The sequence below is a fragment of the Copadichromis virginalis genome, linkage group LG9, assembly GCF_057382275.1.
Source record: "Copadichromis virginalis isolate Kocher_CV1m ecotype Utaka linkage group LG9, C_Virginalis_male_GT1.1, whole genome shotgun sequence".
In the NCBI taxonomy this organism is placed as follows: domain Eukaryota; kingdom Metazoa; phylum Chordata; class Actinopteri; order Cichliformes; family Cichlidae; genus Copadichromis; species Copadichromis virginalis.
The window spans coordinates 7,259,073-7,274,884 of record NC_140626.1 but is presented as its reverse complement, the minus strand read 5'-3'; the positions used below and the strand labels follow the sequence as shown (position 1 = coordinate 7,274,884).

The window sequence follows — 15,812 nt, the reverse complement described above, 5'->3', positions numbered from 1 at the left end:
GTGATGAAGTGAATAATTGAAAGGGATTTTACACAAACGTCACAAGGTGCCAACAGTCGCTTTAAAAAGACACAGCATGCTGTGCTGTGCCTGTTGCTCATCACTGTAAAAGTGCACCGCAGAGCTGAGCTGTAGAGCTGCACTTCCTTCGCCTTCAACAAAACGGAACCACACGAGGGGACAGAAAGCGCACCTGAAACTCATGCTCGTCTTACATTTCAGTTCAACTCTCAGATTCCCCATTAGCGTGTGACCCACAGCCATTCAAGCTTCTGCAAAAACGAGAACATTTATCAGAATAAAAGCACAATCTTAACAAGGTGATTAGTGACCCAGTATGCTCATTTTCACCTATATACTTTTATCCTTGGCCTCCACTAAAGTAGTTTTGTGTAATACACATTTCAGATACACGTTTGAATATCAGTGTCCACCACTTTAACATTATATATGTGACAGAAGACAAAGAAAAACCTCAACACTTTAAGTAGTGTGAGACTATAGTCCAACTCTCAGGCACTTACTGGACCGTCAACAGTCTGAAGTATTTTTGTTCATGCAGGGACACCTGAGAACCTTTGCACAGCCTTCTGAATGATCCCCAAAACAGGACCGGGCACTTACAGGATGACAAACTGGGGCATCGTCCTTCTTCTTTTTCTTGCATTTTCACAAAGCATCTACCCAGGAGGAAGTTAAAGAACAGAAATGATTCTACTGCAAAGCTATACAGGACACCTAAAACCAACGGGACTGAAATGTATTGTACATATGTCTCAACAACCTGAGGGCATTACTCTGGATGCAGCAAACTGGAAACACTAATACAAGCTTCACACCACAGGAGTGCTAGATTAATAAGAAAGAGAAACCAGAGGAAGAACTGCAAAAGAAATCCCAATGGAAGCCAAGAAGCTGCTCAACAAGACCGACAGGTTCACTGTAATGTAGACCAAGTATGCTTATCTGCTCATGTAAAACCTGAAGAACATGTGTGGTGCTGTTCGCTTCCACCGGTGATTTTCCATTTTCCCAAAATCCTCGTGGTTATTATTAGTTCTTAATTCTGTACTCAGTCATTCAAGCAGGGGTAAAGGGAGGACACACAATACAGAGACGGCTGGCTGGATGATGTAACTGTTAATATTAACAGTCAGACTTTAATTTCACTGAGTAAACCCAACTTGGATTTAAAAACAAGTAAATATTGAATATTTCTTTCAATTTGATTTGGTGAGATCAATTAAAACAATCATTGTTTTGTCTGTTGGAAATTCAGTTTATGTAGACAGCAGCTGATATGTGATTTTCAATGATTTATCACAGTTATTTGATAAGATAAGATAAGATAAGATAACCTTTATTAGTCCCACACGTGGGAAATTTGTTATATTATGTATTATTATTATGTTATGTATTATCAAATAAGATTGCATGTAATTGCCAACTAAACTCCAGTCAGTCTCAGACTGATATCAGACACAAAGCAGACTGACTTTATCTGAGGGCAACAGTGATCTTATTCTACACCTATTTAAATAAAAATAAATATAGTGAGATAACTTTATTTAATGAATAAAACAGATATATAGACAAAGTTTAACTGTCATTTGATTTGACAAAGGATGATAAATTGCAGTATATTTTACTGCAACACTTAGTGTACTGCTAAATACTAAAAATTATATAATATTATTATATGATGAATGACTTATTCTCACCTTCAGCATAGAACATCCTAATATGAAATAATATATGACTGTAAGCTTTTGTTACCCCAAATATTCAACTATTATGGACGGATTATAAGACGACAAACACATAAACCAAACATTTTTAGATTTATGTCTAATTTTGCATTCAATGTATGTTGAATTCAATTGTTGAATTAAATGTTTGCAAAGTACAATCAGTATTAGACGTTGTGTTCATGCATCACAAAAGTCAAATGAAGAGAGGGTAAAAACAAACCGGTCAATGTGGTCAAAGGCAAAGTTCACATTCTTCTGTTGAAGAAGCCTGATCACATTTCAGCTCATGAGGTAAGCAATAAGCAATGAGGAATGAGCAATAAGCAGGCCACAGGCAGATTACTATCAGCTCACACGCCCTGATAAAAGAGGAAGTTTTAGTGCTTCAGTCCCTCGGGTCAGCCAATCAGTGACTGCGTAAGACTTTCACAGAGCTGTCGTGAAAACGGTGATGCAAGAAAGGGCAGGCGTGTGGGCCGTGTCTGCTGATGAAATGTCAGTGGTCAGCTGATATTGCGATTCACTGTAATTTTATTTTCAACTTTACCACCAAGTCTGCCATCTGTAAAATTTACCACTGCTTTCTACGAGCATCTACTTGGAGTTCAAGTCCAGTCACGGTGTGAGTGCGTATATCTGATAAACATTACACAATTTTATAACAATTATTAACCACAAAAAGTGATCCCAGAATGTGGCTGTTACATCTGCTCAGTGTGCATGTGTGACACCTGAGATAGTTGTCTCTCTATCTTGATCTTAGCTTTCTATTTTGGTTTCTTTTCTTGTGTTACAAACTAAACTTTCTACACTAACAAGCAAAAATGCTGTTTTAATTCAAAGCTTTGACCAAACACACTGGAGTTCACCTCTCATCTGAAACCACTTTAAAGTTTCACTTTCACTTGCTGCTCACTATTGTTTTCACTGGCAAAAGATGGCAGTACTCCACAATATTAGCACATGTTAGAGAGACGCTTGTTCTTGGCTGCTAGGCGTCCAAGTTCTGCACCATGCGAAGGTGAGGACACAAGCATGCGTGCTAACACGGCTGCTGGAAGACACTGAGCTGATAATTAAAGCTCGCGCAAAGCGGGTGATTCTCTTGGAAAGGACAGTCCTGCATTAGTGTGATCAAATACTATTTGCCTATTTGCACTACTCTGCCTGGTTTGCACTCAATGTCATTTACCCTTATATTGTATATTGTATAGCTTTCTTGTTATATGTAAAATTGTATTATATTATTTAATTTTTTTACTTTAAAATATTTTACTTGCATTTTTAATCACTCTTATATTTAAATGTTCATTTTCTATTTTATCTAGGGATTGAGAGTAACGAAGTTTCTATTCTCTGTATGTCCTGTACATGTGGCAGAATTGACAATAAAGTTGACTTTGACTTTGGAAAAAAAAAAAAAAAAAAAAATTCTGAATTTCGCAACAGTTGCCAGCACAGATAAAAAGGTCAGACAGATGCAATTTCTTATTCGTGTTGACAGTCCCATGTCTTTGTCATTTGATGGGGTTTAATGAATACTGGAAGAACTCGAACACTTTGTCTGATAAGAAACAATCGAGCGGCAGTCCGAATTTTCCAACTAAAGGTGGAATGATTGCACACGTTTGGCTCTTTTCAAAGTGAGAAATTCCCATGTGAACCTAATGGTGACATTGTTACCTAGCAATAGGTCATCTACCTTTGAGAGGAATTAACTGAGCTGTTGTGAATCAGTGTTCCATAAATATGATGCAACTGAAAGGAGAGAAAAATATCTGGACCAGTAATTTCCCACACTTCTTAACACATTACCATGTGGCTGCTGATAAAACACTAAGAATTAGCATCAAGCTACATGTATTATTATTTTGTGTGTGTGTGTGTTCATTATATCTACCAATAAACATTTATATTCTTGAAAAATCTGAATTTCTAACCTTTAAATTAAAACTGCTCCAGTCATGTTAGCGTGACAAAGCTAGCTCCTAACTCAGAGCGAGCTAATGGCTCAGTCACATGAGTGAATTTCTGTTTATTTAGACAAATATTTAATTACTGCAGTTAACCGGCGTATAATCACAATCACAGTCTGATATCAGACTGATAACCAATATCTGACTGCTCCGTCTTAGGGCAATATTTATGGCGGCTTTTAGTGATGGCATTGTTGTGCAATCTTATTTTGTAGTTTTGCTTTAGTAAAGTTTTCCTTTAAGGACAGACTTTGCAGTTAAATTATATTTTATTGCAATATCACAATGTTAAGAAATTGTGATAACATTGTATCATGAATGAATCGCGGGTTCATGGGTTGTCTGCTGATTCCCACCCTTAATTGAAAGGGCCTCAACTTTCCGGTGCCAGCTTCAACTCCAGGCAAACTCATCTGATCTCTTTTGAAGAACAAGGACTGATTGATTTAAAAATAGATAAAGAAATAAAAGGTTTATCTATATGGAAAATAATTAACAGCTGCAGTAGCAAAGTTTTGTGTGTCTATAAAGCAGTAAAGGAACCTAAAAAATGTACAGTATCATGTTTATAATATTCTGACTTGGTGTGATTATGGAGGCCGAGTTCAACAGAATTTGCAAACACTGTTTCATGTTTGCCCAACAGAACGCCAACAGGATCGGGCCCAGACGCAGACCGGCTGAAGAGAGGTGGGTGGAAAGGAACAGGCGGCGCACATGCAGTGAAGCTAAGAGGAAATGAGCTGGGAGGAAAGAGAGGAGGAAGAAGGGCTAGTGACAGAGCTGATGTAGTTGGCATGCGGGTCCAGTTGAGTTCACTGGGACAGACTCACTTCGTTTGAGCAACCTTTAACACTGAAGAGATAGTTTTTGCTCCCTTGTTGTCACGTGCCTGTGCTGGTGTGACTTCTGATTTAGGGTATGCATAAGTACATACTGAGAAGACTGCAGTCATGGCATGAGCAAATATCCACTGTACATCAGTCCCATCCCTTTTGTTAGCTCACGTTACAGAATCAGGTGAAGCCAGGGAGCAAACAAGGCAGCAGTGTGGGAATGAATGGAGCCGCAGAGGCCTTATCTCCATACAGGAGACTGACTATTACACAACTATTACACTAAGAATCAGCAGCGGTTCCAGTATGAGGAAGACCGACTGTACATGGGGTTATACAGCCTGTCTGGCATCCTGCTCATGAGCAAACATTTCTAACCTTCAGCTGCAGTCCCCTGAGGAGGCCTGCTCCATGGCAGTCGCACTACACTTGGCCCTAACAGACACCTTGACACAATGTTCAACAGAGACCTGACACTATGGAAGAATCCATCCATCCATCCATTTGCTTCCGCTTATCCTTTTCAGGGTCGCGGGGGGCGCTGGAGCCTATCCCAGCTGTCATAGGGCGAAAGGCGGGGTACACCCTGGACAGGTCGCCAGTCTGTCGCAGGGCCAACACACAGGGACAGACAACCATTCACACCTAGTGGCAATTTGGATTATCCAATTAACCTATCCCCACAAGCTGCATGTCTTTGGACGGTGGGAGGAAGCCGGAGTACCCGGAGGGAACCCACGCAAACACGGGGAGAACATGCAAACTCCACACAGAAAGACCCCGGCCTGATGGTGGAATTGAACTCAGGACCTTCTTGCTGTGCGGCATGATATGGAAGAATCCCATAATGGTAAAAATGGCAGCTGTTCCACCACTGCACCCAACGAGCTTGTTACAGTCAAACAGCAGCAGTGCACGGGCTCAGCAGAGGTTCAGCGGCGCAGTGGCAAAAATACAGCATGTCTCATTATCATGTAAATATGAAGGTACATGTACTTGTTGTTTTCTTGACTTATGATGATGTGATTTAGCGTGTCGTCTCTTCTGCTCTTTGCTAGCAGGGACAGAGACAATGATTGTGTCAGCACTTTGGAAATAAGCTGTATAACATGAGTATAACACATTGGGAATAAAGCATGCCAATTCAAGCTCGTTTAAATAAGGGCTCTCAGACCCAAAGAGGTGCCCAGGGTCATTGTCAAGCTGGCTAGCAAGCAGCAAGACTTGCTTCTGGAAGAGTTTTGAAACAGCCTCTCCTATAGGTCAGAGTAACTGTGTTCCACAGGAGCATGACAACCGATGTGGAGGTGGCTGACATGTGGAGTTATCGTACTACAATAACTCAAAGTTGACTTTGAGTTACTGTAGTACGATAACATAAGACAGGACAAGTGGGAAGGAGCAGGTCGAGTGTGTTAAGTGAAAGTGACAGTTACTGATAAGGGGGAAGCTTGTTCATGCATATCTTTTCTTTAGAATTTGCTACAGCTTTTTTTTTCTTTTTTGTGTTATAAACCATCTGAGAACAAACCAAGAACCCACTCTGAGTGCTACGCGTGGTTCTGCTGCGATGTGAGCACCCCCCTAATAGGCCTACTAGGCCGATCGTGGCTCAAGTTCGCCTTGTAATCGGAAGGTTGCCGGTTTGAGCCGTGGATCGGACAGGTCGTTATGTCCTTGGGCAAGACACTTCACCCGTTGCCTACTGGTGGTGGTCAGAGGGCCCGGTGACGCCAGTGTCCGGCACCCTCGCCTCTGTCAGTGCACCCCAGGGTGGCTGTGGCTACAATGTAGCTTGCCATCACCAGTGTGTGAACGTGTGTGTGAATGGGTGGATGACTGGATGTAAAGCGCTTTGGGGTCCTTAGGGACTAGTAAAGCGCTATACAAATACAGGCCATTTACTAAATAGCTTATAGGAGCGCTTGACATCAGATCACGTGACCTGCACAGAGAATGCCACGTTGTCATGGAACTGTAGATGTTCAAGTGTTTTTTGTGCCAATGAGGATCACGTGAATTTATGAAAAGCTTCACTCCAGCCACTAAAAACAAGAAAGAAATTGTTTAGGCCTCCTTGGCTCTTATGGCGCCAACTACAGCCTTTATTTATTCATTCAGTTACTGGGTGTTGCTGGGGTTTTAACCATTTTTACCAAGGTAGTGATCCATTCTTCAACTCATCACTTACTTCTTTAGATGACATCCTGAACAATGCTAATATTTTATTTAAGTCTAATATTTAACCTTAGGAGACCTGGTCTGGACCCTGGACTGCAAAATGTTCACTTCTGACCCACCTTCTGTCCTTCCTGTCATTATTAAAGTGATGACGCAAAAGTGCAACAAATGTAGTAGTAAGCTGGGGTGGGTTAAACTGGTTCTGCTACCACACTGGTCGGACCTGAAGTGTCCATAAAATGCGCATGAATGTGATGTAGCGTATTTACATTCTGTGCCAACGCATTCCAAAGCATTGGCTCACCTTATTTTAATGAAAATGTGGCAAAATGAAAGACAATGAAGGGCTTTTTAAATAAGCAGTGTAGCGAGTTTTACTGCTTTAGTAAAGCAGCATCTGCTAAACTAGTTATGCAACTGTTTGCACCTCAAGTCGACGTAGTTAAGGTAATGTTTACTCTTATGGTCTGTCATTAGCACTTCCTTTAATGTTCGTAATGACTTATCGCTGTCTGAGATCACGGGCTCCCTCTCTAAATGAGTTTAAACAGACTCCCTGACAGCCAGGGATTAATTAACCATGATAAATATAATCATCTTAATTTTATATTAATCATGGTTAATACTGGGGATATTTATAACTGTAGGGAAATGACTACAACTAGTGACACCACAGCTATATAGAGCAGGTCACTTGTTTCAGCATCTTAACTTATGTCATCATGACTGGAATATCTTTGAGGTTGCTAATGAAACAAAACAATGCAGCTGAAGATGTTACCTCTCACCTTGTTACCGTCCTACACACTCTCCTGTTTCCTGCAGCTTGGTAGCTAAGCAGGAACATGTTTTCCCAGATATAACCTAATACTTCCCCGGATGCTTTTGTGTCTTTGAACCCGTTTGTTTTCGGTGTTCAGCAGACCTGACCTATTAAAGCTCACTGCCAGCTGAGCTCTGCTGCCAGGCTGTGGGGCAAATAAAGCCTGTGTGATGTAGAGCTCGGCAGTTCTTACCACCATTCTCTCACAGCAGGGTCACCGCTCCTGGATGTGATCTCCAAAATAAGCTGCACTGCTCCACATTCAAACTAGAACAACCTCTCTGTGTGTGTGTCTTGTCCTGCATGCAGGCCTGGTCTCTGGGGGTTTCTAGTTTTCTGTGTGTGACAGTTTCACTAATATGGGTTAAATCTGCTGTTTGACTGAAGACCTTGCCTCGCAGGGAGTCCCCATATACTCACATCTAAACTGCACGTCTTCACTAATGCATCATTTTATGAATGCAAAACATTATAACATCCTGTCAGAGACGTTTGCAACTTGCAAACGTTTGTGCACAGATTTTGCAAAGGGGGAGGAAAAGCAGTGTTTTGCTCAGGAGCACAGCAGCTGCAGAGCTCCCTGTTAAGGACACAAACAGCTTGCTGTAAGTCATCCAAGAGGACACTTTCAACGCTCACCGCGGGTGAGATAAAGCTCGGGGCATCTATCATTAACAACCACACCTGCTAACTAAGCTCCCACTTCTAGGTCTTATCCACTGCAGCACTGTGAGCATACTAAGGCGGTATGTGGTGTTAAAGAGTGGCCCGGTGCAGCCTGCACGCTAGGCCCGCAACATCCATCCTAACAGCAGCAGCAGGAGGAGCAGCCAGACTCACCCAGTGTCTTGACTGCGATCTGCCGCGTCAGAGGCGGCGGCAGGTTGATGCAGACCAGATCCACATCCTGATGCAGCAGCACGTCGTCGATCCTGTTGGTGTAAAAGGGCACGTTCATCTCCTTGGCCAGCTCCTCCGCCTCCTCCTGTGTCCGGCCCCACAGCGCTTTAACGGCGAAGCCCTCGTTCTTCAGCAGCGGGATGATCACCCGTGCGGTGAGGCTGGTGCCGAACACGCCGACCCCAGGAAGCATAGCTCCAGGTTATTAGTTGGATTTGGTTCTGTGTGGATTCGCTTGGTGTTCGCAGCTCCGGACGACAGCAGAGCTGTGAAGGGAAGCGGCGGCGGGGACCGTCAGGTTGGCCATCCACCTGCACTCACACAATGTCTGTGCGGCATTTCCTCTCTGCGAACGGACACGTACTGTCGTTATCACCCGCCGAAAAATAACCCGAGAAAGGCGGAAATCCGACCCGGGCTTCTGCGCTTGAGCGAAGAAGTCTATAAATGAACCATTCCGCTCTTCACCTCGTCCGCGTCTGACAGCTATCACCGCACTGACTGCGCCAAGCAGGCGGAGAGCGTGTCCCCTCCTCCGCGGTTTGCTTACTCCTCCCCCTGCAGGACCCTCCCTGAAGATAACGGGGCTGGAAGAAACGTGAGCAGGGAAAGCGCTTGGTCTGACGGCAGGTTGCCGGAAACACCGCCGTCACCCTGTGCCCGCTCCCCGTAGGATCCCAGTGCTACGGTGCTGGAGACGTTACTGATGGTGCAGCACACACACACACACACACACACACACACACACACACACACACACACACACACACACACACACACACACACACACACACAGGAAGCGCTACTAGCAGCACCATTTCAAAATAAAAGCTTCAGGTTGCATGGTTGTTCGTGTGTATGTGTGATTCATATGAGTTACAATCAACCAATCGAATAAAACTTTAATTCTGCAGCACTTTTCATAGAAACTAGTAGAAAAAAGTGCACATTCAGAGCAGAAAATAAACAAAACCTGCACTACACTAACAACACCTCTTTATTGTGGTAACATGAGACTCTTTGTGCTAACAATCAAGCCAAACACCAACATCATCAAATATACAGTTGAAACCAGATATTTACATACTCTTCCAATAAAAACACAATCACTTTTTTAATTGTAAAACATTAAATCAGACTAAATGTTTATTCTTTTTAGATAAATATAAAAAACATATTTGTTAAATTTAAGAGTAAAGAGAGAAATTGTATGTATTTCTTAATTACAAATGGCACCCAAATTGTATTCAAAATTGAGCCACACTTATGGAGGTCTACAATTCTTTTCCTGGTGTTTTGGTTGATATGTCTTCCCATGTCAAAGAAACAGGCTCTGTATTTTGGGGGTGCCTTATATGCATCCACAGCTGTGCCACCAATTTACTCAAATGGACTCTACTAACCTATCAGAAGCTTCTTGAGCTCAGAATGGAATGTCTGGAGTTTTCTTATTAATTAAAGATACAATAAACGTAGTGTATATATACTCCTAAATTTGATGAAAGTGATAAAAAAATAGACAGCTCTGGCTGCGTGGTTCCTCCACATATCTGCTTTTTCTGATGTTAATAGCGTAGAAACCACACACACCAACAACACTGTAGCTACATTCACTGCAGCTACAGAAGCTGCAGAGGACCACATCACAACCATGACTAAATTGTGTCTGCTTACTGTTATGTCTTTTTGATTTACTGTCTTATTATTAACTAATAATAATTTCAGTTTTTTGCAGTGCTAAGGCAGAAATATTACAAGATTTTCACGGTAGTAAATGCTTCCCAGAAGATGTTCCCTCTGGTCATTCTGTACCGTTTCATGTTTTAGCAACCTGAATGTTGACCTGTGCATCAGAGTAATTGGACCCATAAAGTGTCATATATGAAATTGTGTTGATCCCTATACTGTCATTGTTCATTCTATGACCAGATACCTGCAAAAGGTGTCATCACCAGTCACACCAGTTCACTTCACCTAAGTGCATCAGGTGTGATTGCTAGCCAACAATATGAAAATGGTATTTTAACCAAAGACTGTATAGAAAGATGTAGGCCTGCGTCCTCATGCATCAGTCAGTCACAAGCTGTATGTTTTTGCCATTGGTATAGATCAATGAAGCTGAGGGCCCTTTTTTCACTCCTACAAGACTATAAATCTTTTGGCCATCATCGTCTATGATTCATTAACCCTTTCACGCATAGTGGTCGCTACAGCGGACCGCTATTCAAAGGCCGTTTTCTTGTATTTGTGTCAGTGTTGATGGTATACTTGCACATAAACCACTACATTGGACATTGATGTGCCACTCCATACCCTGCCACCCACTGGTTGTTTAATGTTACTATAGATGTACGACCTGTTTCATTGTAATTATTGTTATTTAACTCTGTCATGCATGACTTATGACAACCCCAATCAGGGTTTCATGAGTATTTTTATTCATCTTTTCAAGCCTAAATATGAATAAAAATATGTTAAAAAAAATCCTGATTGAGGTTGTCACAAGTCATGCATGACAGGGTTAACTTCCTAATCACACAGACTGAACAAATAATAAGCTTAAGTTAATCTTTTGCCCTGTTTTATTTACATATATTTGTGTGTGTGTGTAAATCATTGAAAGAAAACATCCTAATGACCCAGCAGGACCTCGTTCAATGAATGGAAAAAGCTGAATGTCACAAATCAATACAGACATGAGCGCACAATATTGCATTACTGGACTGTTATTTTGGTTCATTGGGGGTCTGAAACACCAGTGAGACTTCTTTGTGTCTGCCAATAACACATTTGTGCAGATGGATGGAAACATCTCCCTCTCCAGATAATTTGCTCAAGGATGTACAGAGCGAACAGGAGAGAGAGATAGACTCTGAACTTGCTAGGTGCAGACTGCACACAGAAAGCAGCTGCTGGCTGTCAAAGGTCAAAGCTGAGAGTTCTTTACTGTTTCTGACACAGCGTGTGCCTGCTCAGAAACACCATATAAAGAAAAAAGGTTTAAGGTTTTTGTAGCACACACAGAAACTTCCTCCTGAAGTTATAACATCAGAAACCTGTCATCCATGTGCCTTTATTGAAAACATGGTAGTAACTGTTCTGACTTAGGGAAAAATGTAAATGTTGCAAACATCACAGTCGCGCCTGCTGCTGCTGGAGATGATGTGGATGGACAGGAACAGGCTAGTAAAAACAAATCACAATGTTGACTTGTGTTTAGAGCTCTGGCTGTTGGCATCGTGTAAAGATGCTCCCACTCTCTGGGGTTTTGAATTTGGTTCTGATATCACTCATACACAGCATCTGTCGCATGGAGCCAGTTTGAAGAGAAGGCAAGGCTGCACTCTTGTGGAGGATTGTGAGCACATCAATGCGACCACTGTCCTGCACATTAACTGCACAGTTTGCTGAACCATGTTTAGGTTTGCAAATCAACCAACTCTTGCTTACTGCTCCTAACAAGCTGCACACAGTGTCAACATTTCTGAGTCAAACAATAAGTTTACCATCCACCACAAGTGAGTTCACTGCTACTGAGACCTTAGCCTATCATTTTTTTAATGTCAGGTAAATTCAGAGTTGTTAAAACAGCTCAACAGCTATTCCTTACTAGTGCCTGCAAGTAAAAGGTTCATTTATGATAACTTACTCCATGCACCAAATCGAACTTTTATACTAGGTGGGGGGTGGAAAGGTATCTCATGCAGTATGCATTTTGCTCATATGCTTGAGAAGGCTGGATCACAGCCTGTCCACACAGAAACTCGACTGGAGCTCAATGTCAGATCGATGTGGGAGGTTACTTATTTTTACTGTTTAGGGTTCCCTGATCTGCCAGCTCCCACTTCAACCCCTGAAAATGGGCAGTACACACCACAGCAGTGTGATAGCATAAGCAGAACACTTTCAGATGAGTGTGGGGTTTGAATCCTGTGTGAAACCAGAGGCTGTGATTTCAACATTTTTAGTGTATTTTCTAATTTTCATCTGGTGAAAAGGAAAAAAGCAAAGGTTGGAACACAATTTATACCTCCTACACCTTTAATTGTAGGGAAAATGAACATGCTTGTTGAATAAGAGGATCAGAATAAATAACCAGGCAACTTTAGTTCTGGTTTGTTTCAGCACTTTTAATTATTATTTAGAGAGGCACAAATACAATTTATAGGGCTACCTTCCTCTATACGTGCACCCACATGCAACTTCCTGTTCCAGTCTGTGAGGCCTGCCAGCGGAGCCGGAAAACAGCAGAAACGCACACAGGAAAATACACACATTACTAGTTTTGCGAGGACAATAAGTTAAATGTGTCACTCCCTGGTCCTACATAATAAATATCACTGCTCTGTGCCTAATCCCAAGTCTTAACCTTCAAACAGCCCTTTAAAGAGGGGTTAAACATTTGTTCTCACTCTGGTAAGTCTAATGACCGGTTCACAGAAACACAGCTGTACAGTACAAACACGCTCACACGTGCCTATTCTGCTCATCCTCTCACACAGCCAGAGGTCTTTTACTCTTTCTCAAATTTTCGCCTAATATTTCTCAAACAGTTTCGTTTGGACTGGACTTCCTTTAGTCAGCCGAGCCTCAGCGACAGCTTGAGGTAGATAACATTCTGCAGTCACCTCAAAACAGAGCTGTGTAACACGCACACACACACACCGCTGATGGAAACTTTCTTTGTATTATATAGCATCTTTTGTTTAAGGGTTGACTGTTTTCTTTATGCTAAGTTACTGCTACTCAGCTCAGTAACCAGATTAAACAAGAACAAAAAAAAAAAGAATGTCTTCAATAATTTATTTTTACAATTTTCAGCCAGTCAGACTTCCTAAAACTTTACAGTTGGCGCTCACTCGTCTTGTCATTCATCCTTGGTTCCTAAAACTGAAAACTAAAGTGAAACAGTGACATTACTTCATGTAGCATGCAGCAGAAGTCATTTGCTCCTGTCACCCCCGTGGCTTCACCCCTTCTTCTTAACGCTTTCCGTCCAGGGTGCCACCACACACACTGCCCTGTGTGATGAGCATAAAGTGTTTCTGGTGGGTTAAAACAAAATGCAAACAATAAGAAAAAAAAAACTAAAACAAATAACTTCCTCCCCTCTGCCTCGTGTCATAAAACTCGTCTCGAATTAACAGTTAAAAGCAACAGAAGATCAGCGATAATGTAACAAACACCACAAAGACCATATTTGACTGTATTTATAGAGTAACACAGGCATTAACAACTGAACAGAACACAACAAAAACACACAGGTAGCATAAGCAACAATCAAAAGTTCCAGTTTTTCTCTGCAGGGCAGTGTGAGGAAAAGGGAACTTTCTGCTTTACAGAATACTGCGGCGGCTAATTTTGAAAAGAAACTGTGGAGGTACACATGAGGAAGGAGCGGGATCCTTTTTTCCTTCTTCCTCTTGAAATGCCCTTGATAGCGCACCATTAGTTTCATCATATTCATTTCTTTATTCCTGGCAGAAATGAGGGACCTGCATTATAAAAAAAACAAACCTTCATGATTGTTTCTAAAGATTAAAGATGGCCAGAAACATCAGCTACAGTAGGCCATGTGTCAGCTGCAGTCAAAATACTTCCACAGTTTCTTTTAAAGTCATTTTGGCACTCTTTACAGCCCCCCCCCCCAAATCTACTCAATCTGAAACTCAAAGCCGTTAAAATTTTAAATCGGTAAAATGTTCTACGACCAACATTGAAACATGGGTATTAAACAGTATGAAGCAGTCTGCATCCTTGTATCTCCTGTTAGGAACATATTAGAGCTACCAAATGGAAAGTACACAATGAATGAAGACTGAAAACTGGTAGTGCAAAGTCAGCAGTGCTGGAACTGTCAGTACGGGGGTACAATTACACTAATTTAAATGTGTCAATTTGTGCTTTTACATCTTAAATGTATACATTGCTAAAATCAAACAATTGAGAGGCTAAAATATAGATTAACTGTGCAAAAACCTACAAACCAATCGAATTATTTACTAAGCTATCGTCATACAGCTCTTAAAAAAAGAATATATTTCTTGTTCCCAACCAGTTGTTTCTCTAGACACCATTCATGCTTCTAGCTATGGCTTTTTCCCTATTAAGATAAAAGCTACAGTTTGAGGGTGGGAAATCAAAAATGCAGAACCCGAGATCTGAAAGGCTTCCACTCACTAAACTGGGATAAGATGCTTGTTCAGCATCCTCCCAACTGGTCCTTCCATCAACTCATTCAGCTGCAGACATGACTCCACCCTTCAACAACATCAAAGCTCTCCAGTCTAAAACAGAACATTTCAGCAGCTTCTCAACAGACTGACAACATTTCAATGAAAACATCACCCCACATGGAGCTTTGAAAACAGCAAAAGGGTCATTTTTGCACTTTGTGCATCTTAACTTAAATCCATTAAGTGCATGTTTTTCTCAGGTCCAGCAAAACAAAACAAAGACTATAAAGCTCATATCAACACATTCACTTCTTCTCCGCTCGTCTTTACACAGTGAGTGCCATAAACTTGTCACAGTGTGTGAATGTGTGCTTGAATGGGTGGATGACTGGATATGTAAAGCGCTTTGGGGTCCTTAGGGACTAGTAAAGCGCTATACAAATACAGGCCATTTACCATTTACCAACATCGACACAAAGAGGACAGAGTGTGAAAATGTAACAGAACACAACAAGGTTGTCAGATGTAAATGAAAGATATAAAGTGTCTCTATGCTCTATCTTCTGTGCGCAAGGGTTCTCTGGTCCAGCTGGACGCACGCTGTGCTCGGCTTATTCGGCGCCAACGATTTCCTTCATCCTGACGTATTTTAGGTCAACTGTCAGTCATAAGGTGGTCCCGCCTGCCAACAACCCCTGCCCTTCATTAAAAACCAAAATTAGGCTTCTTCCTCACTGCGCGGTTTCCATGGCGATGTGCCAGTGTTGGGTGCAGGGTAGGCCATGAAAGTTTTGGGGGGATTTTTAGGAGTAGATGGTGATGACTTCACGGCCACCACCTCGAACCAGGAGGACCCGATTCAGACCCTCGAGGAGAACCTCCAGGAACTCCATGTCTGAGAAAACAGCAGTCAAGGTAAAGCACACACACAGGCACACCAGGTGTCACACCCCACCTCCCAATGAATGTGCAATGAATGCGTGATCATTGGCCAGTGTGATGCTTTTAGCCACGTGAGAGGAGGGTGGGTCGGGATTATTAGCATAGACATGGCACGTTTTATGCCCAGCTGTTTGGACCCTGCACTGACACAAACCTTGGCACCAGTGTTGGTCAAGTTACTTGAAAAAAGTAATCAGTAACTAATTACTGATTACTCCCCCCAAAAA

General features: G+C 42.0%; 2 protein-coding genes across 7 annotated transcripts in view; both read right to left on the bottom strand.

Moving 5' to 3' along the window:
- The window catches only part of gfod1 (glucose-fructose oxidoreductase domain containing 1), a 37,290-nt gene extending 28,136 nt beyond the window's left edge, over positions 1 to 9,154 (bottom strand). Inside the window, exon 1 of the mRNA XM_085467512.1 lies at positions 8,408 to 9,154. Within this exon, the coding sequence (XP_085323638.1) occupies positions 8,408 to 8,660 (253 nt within the window). The 5' untranslated portion in view covers positions 8,661 to 9,154. The remainder of the gene's footprint in view (positions 1 to 8,407) is intronic.
- Positions 9,155 to 13,256: 4,102 nt separating this feature from the next.
- slc12a7b (solute carrier family 12 member 7b) overlaps positions 13,257 to 15,812 on the bottom strand; it is an 82,181-nt gene continuing 79,625 nt past the window's right edge. For all 6 annotated transcript variants that reach the window (XM_085467506.1, XM_085467507.1, XM_085467508.1 and 3 more), the window contains one exon: positions 13,257 to 15,538. In XM_085467506.1, coding sequence (XP_085323632.1) covers positions 15,447 to 15,538 — 92 coding nt within the window. In that variant the 3' untranslated portion in view covers positions 13,257 to 15,446. The remainder of the gene's footprint in view (positions 15,539 to 15,812) is intronic.